The sequence below is a fragment of the Mastomys coucha genome, unplaced genomic scaffold (assembly GCF_008632895.1).
Source record: "Mastomys coucha isolate ucsf_1 unplaced genomic scaffold, UCSF_Mcou_1 pScaffold21, whole genome shotgun sequence".
In the NCBI taxonomy this organism is placed as follows: Eukaryota; Metazoa; Chordata; class Mammalia; order Rodentia; family Muridae; genus Mastomys; species Mastomys coucha.
The window spans coordinates 156196861-156200918 of record NW_022196904.1 but is presented as its reverse complement, the minus strand read 5'-3'; the positions used below and the strand labels follow the sequence as shown (position 1 = coordinate 156200918).

The 4058-nt window shown below is 53.2% G+C and overlaps 1 protein-coding gene across 1 annotated transcript; it reads left to right on the top strand.

Moving 5' to 3' along the window:
• Positions 1-272: 272 nt before the first annotated feature.
• Positions 273-2613, top strand: LOC116101125 (forkhead box protein D4). The gene has a single exon (XM_031384797.1). The coding sequence runs from the start codon at positions 726-728 to the stop codon at positions 2046-2048; it is 1323 nt and encodes a 440-aa protein (XP_031240657.1). The 5' UTR covers positions 273-725; the 3' UTR covers positions 2049-2613.
• The last annotated feature ends 1445 nt before the right edge of the window (positions 2614-4058 follow it).

Sequence of the window (4058 nt, the reverse complement as noted above, 5' to 3'; positions counted from 1 at the left end):
TGCGCTATGCTCATCTGGCTAATTATTAAAAGCAGCTGGAGAAAAATAGACTAAGAAAATGCTCTCTCTCTTTTGTTTTTCCTTTTAAAATCCACACTGAACTTCCATAGCTTATGTTAGGATGTTTTTGCTTTTAGGGAAATCGAGTCACAGGAATATTTGGTGGAGCTTGCGTGGAGGCAAGGAGCCATTTCTCTTGAACGGGGCATATAGCTTTAAGTCAGTGTGCCATTCTGTTTGAGATACATCCCATTATGCTTCCCCGTGCCAAAGTGAGTACTAGCGAGGTCTAGATGTCGATATGGCCACACCTTGTTGGGTATCATGTTCTCCTTCTTGGTTTTTGTTTGTGCAGTTTTAGAGCAACATTAACAGAGCCCACCCAACCTCAGAGCACTTTGGCTGATTAAACCATCCTCAGTGGATGGGTGTGAAGAGGAGGGACCAAGGACCCCCCATCATTGGGCGGCGTCAGGGGGAAGTGGCTCCACTCCGAGGAACTGGGAAGAAGGATATATAGGGGGAAAGTCCACTGCGCACTTCTCAGAGAAACTTAAAACACAAAGTGCACCTTGCCACGGCCTTAGAAAGAAAAGGCAGAAAGAAGCCTAGCCTAGGAGCGCTCCAGTTTCCTAGCAGACTCATCCTTGCTAACCCACCCACCCCAAACCAGGTGAGCTGCGCCCACATCAGTCCCCTCCTCTCCCTCTTCCCTCCTATCCTCCATGAACTCAGCAAGAGTTGGGCATCTTCGCTCCACTCCGCCGCCCAGTCCTCTAAGCTCCGACCAGGATGAGGTGGAGATCGACGTGCTGGCAGAGGAGGAAGATGGAGATGAGACGGAAGACGACGACGAGGAGGAGAGCGGTAAGTGCCTGGAGCGATCGGTGCAGAGGCCGGGAGCCGGCACTCTTCCTGGGAGGAGCGCGGAGGACGGCGGCGACCTGAGCAACTCCTCCGGGTTCCTCCGCAAGTTCCGAGCGCCGCGGACCCCGGCAGCCAGCACAGCCGACGGCCCGCAGCCCGCCAAGCCCCCGTATTCCTATATCGCGCTCATCACCATGGCCATCCTGCAGAGCCCGCACAAGCGCCTGACGCTCAGCGGCATCTGCGCCTTCATCAGCGGCCGCTTCCCCTATTACCGCCGCAAGTTCCCCGCCTGGCAGAACAGCATCCGCCACAACCTGTCGCTCAACGACTGCTTTGTCAAGATCCCCCGTGAGCCCGGCCACCCGGGCAAGGGCAACTATTGGAGCCTGGACCCCGCCTCCCAGGACATGTTCGACAACGGCAGCTTCCTCCGGCGTAGGAAGCGCTTCAAGCGCCACCACTCACCTCCGGGAGGCCACCCGCACTGCCCTTTCCCTCCACCCGCTGTGCCCGCCACCCTGCACGTCTCCCAGCCCAGCCTCCTGCTCCACTACTCCGCCCCGCCACAGCCTAACCTCGCAGCTCATCCAGCCACCCCGCCCGGGAGCCGCCCGTGCGCGCCGCTGCATCCGCATCCCCTGCGCTACCTGCTGCTCGCGGCCCCCGCCTATGGCGATGCTCCTAGAAAAGCCGAAGGCGCGGGCCCTGCCACCCCCCTCGCCATCCCTGCGCTACAGCCCGCACTGGGTTCCCAGCCTTGGGAGAGAGACCAGGGCTCTGGATCTCGGTCCGGACGCGGGTGCGCCTCGTTCACCATCGAGAGCATCATGCAGGGAGTTCCAGGGGGAGGAACTGGGTCTGCGCAGAGTCAGCCCTTCGCTCCGTGGAGCTACTGCCACCTGCTGCAGCACCCACCGTGCCTGCTGCACCCCCAGGCAGCTTCCCCTTTGTTTCACGTGTCCGCAGCTTCCCGGACAATATTGCCGCCGCCGCTGCTGCAGCAGCAGCAGGAACAGCATCACTGTGCCATTAGCTGCGCTCCGGGTAAAGGCGTGCGGCTGGGCCGGCACCTGTCCGCGGTTGCGGCGCTGCTGAGACAACAGCCTGGCCCTGAGGACGGTAGGCTGACAACCCTGGCCGCTCTTTCCGGCAGAGAGGGAACCTTGCCCGCATTTTAAGCAGCGCCCAAGCTCAGCCTCCAGCCTGAGTCTCCTTCACACCTGGAGCCAAGTGGTCAAATGGAACCACTCGCTTTTTAGGTTTGTAGCACCGGTCTGCCAGGCTTGTGCGTGGAAAACCAGCAGCGGAGCGCCCACCAAGTCCTTCCAAATTGTTACAATTGTGTTCTGCTCGCTTGACAACACAAACGCGGGAAAATTCTGGGATTTTAAGTCTCGCCTGATCTTGCCCACTTCGGTTGTGGCTTCCACGGTTTTCCCGATTTACATACTTCCTGAGGACCTGTGACTATGAATGTGAGTGAGATGCTTTGTTGCTAATAAAACCCAAACTGTCTGCATCACAAAAACATCCCCATCCTCATTCCCTGGGAACTGCGAGTGTTCCCAGTGCCGAATGCGAATGCGTACGCGTACATGCTCCATCTTCCCGAAACCCGAATGTAATGCAAGTAGAGTAATTTCATAACACTTATTTCTTGTATATACGACCTGCCCTACTCCAGCGGGGAGTGTTAAAATTAAGCCTAGTTATATAGATTGAATAAAATATGAAACTAGGATGCTACATTGCTTGCTTCCTACTATGTCTCGTTATTCGCTTTCATAAACAATTTTTTTAAAAAAATTTACATTCTTATCTCGCAATCCGTTTTTATAATTTATATCCGTTATAGATATATGGGATGACACATTCTAAATATGGGCTTTAAAAATTCCAAATATTTAAGGGCGAAAGTTTATCTTATAAAGTAGTTTTAATTCTAATGAAACTTCTAAAGGAAAAGAATTAGAAGAATTAATACAACTTCCGTTCTCTCTCACCGCTACCCAGCACTTTTTTATTTTAGGTTTTTGAGAGGGCAGTTTCGCTGTGCAGCTCTTGGTAGCCTGAAACTAGCGATCTTCCTATTTCAGTCTCCAGAATTCTTAGCGTGCCCCATATCGCGGAGCTTATGCACCGTTTTTCTAAAGTTGATTTTTTTCCCCTGAGGTAAACTGGACGATGACTGGAGATCGGTATGAACCAGTGTCTCTATTCTTGGAAAATTGTTGCGTATACTAAAAAATACTAGTATTCTCAAGGCCTTTTCTTTATAATTAATTTCTGAGAGATCTTTATAACAGTGATACAGCTTCAGGATACAAAGAAAACAAGGAACGCCCATCACCTAAGTGAGCGGGTTATAATTCATGGCTTTGGGGAAAGCCGCGTGGAATAAAAATCGTCTGTGCTCCCCACCCTTAGCAACGAAGTCTACATCTCCTTGATAATACCCCATAGCGCAGAACTCCTACAGCTTGCCTCACCTGCTACCTCAATCCTTTCTAATCTGAGGACTTTGTAGGAACTTCTGGGAAGTTCCTAAACTCAGACATTAGTAGCTTTGAGCAGTCGGACAGGCAGCTTTCCTCTGTTTGGCCCCCGGGCTCTTGGTCCCCAAAGTACCACCCTTTTGGTGGCCAGCAGCAATCTGAGAGTTTAGAGGCAAATCAAAAGTAGAAAGATCCTCTTTCCCACGTTTCCGCGGTTCCCATTTGCGCTTTGTGCAAAAATGTTCCCAGCCTGGCCACCACCAGGTATTCAGTTAAAATCCTCCCAACTCCCACCCGCCTGGAGCGCTGCCTCCCCGGCCCCCGAAGGATTCGTCCCTGGGTTGAAACAAATCTCCGGTGGGCTCCAGTGCTCGGAACTCTCTTTCCTCCTACACCCAAGCCTGCCCCTGCAGGAGGATGACCCCGCCAGAGCCTGGCCAAGGTCCATTCCTAAATTGAAATTCTTTAATATCAAAACCATACATAGCAAGACCAGACTTTTCAAGATCTCATGACGAAGTGAGAGGAGGGTCGTCCTAGGTATCCATTAGGCCAGGGAGCCCTGAAGACTAGGACATCTTGGAGCCTCCTCCCGGTGTGACCTGCTCCAAGCCCGGGAACCCTGCTATGGTCCCGGCTCCGGAGAACTCGCAGGAGTTCGCGCACCTGCATCCGCCCCCGCCGCGCGTCCGT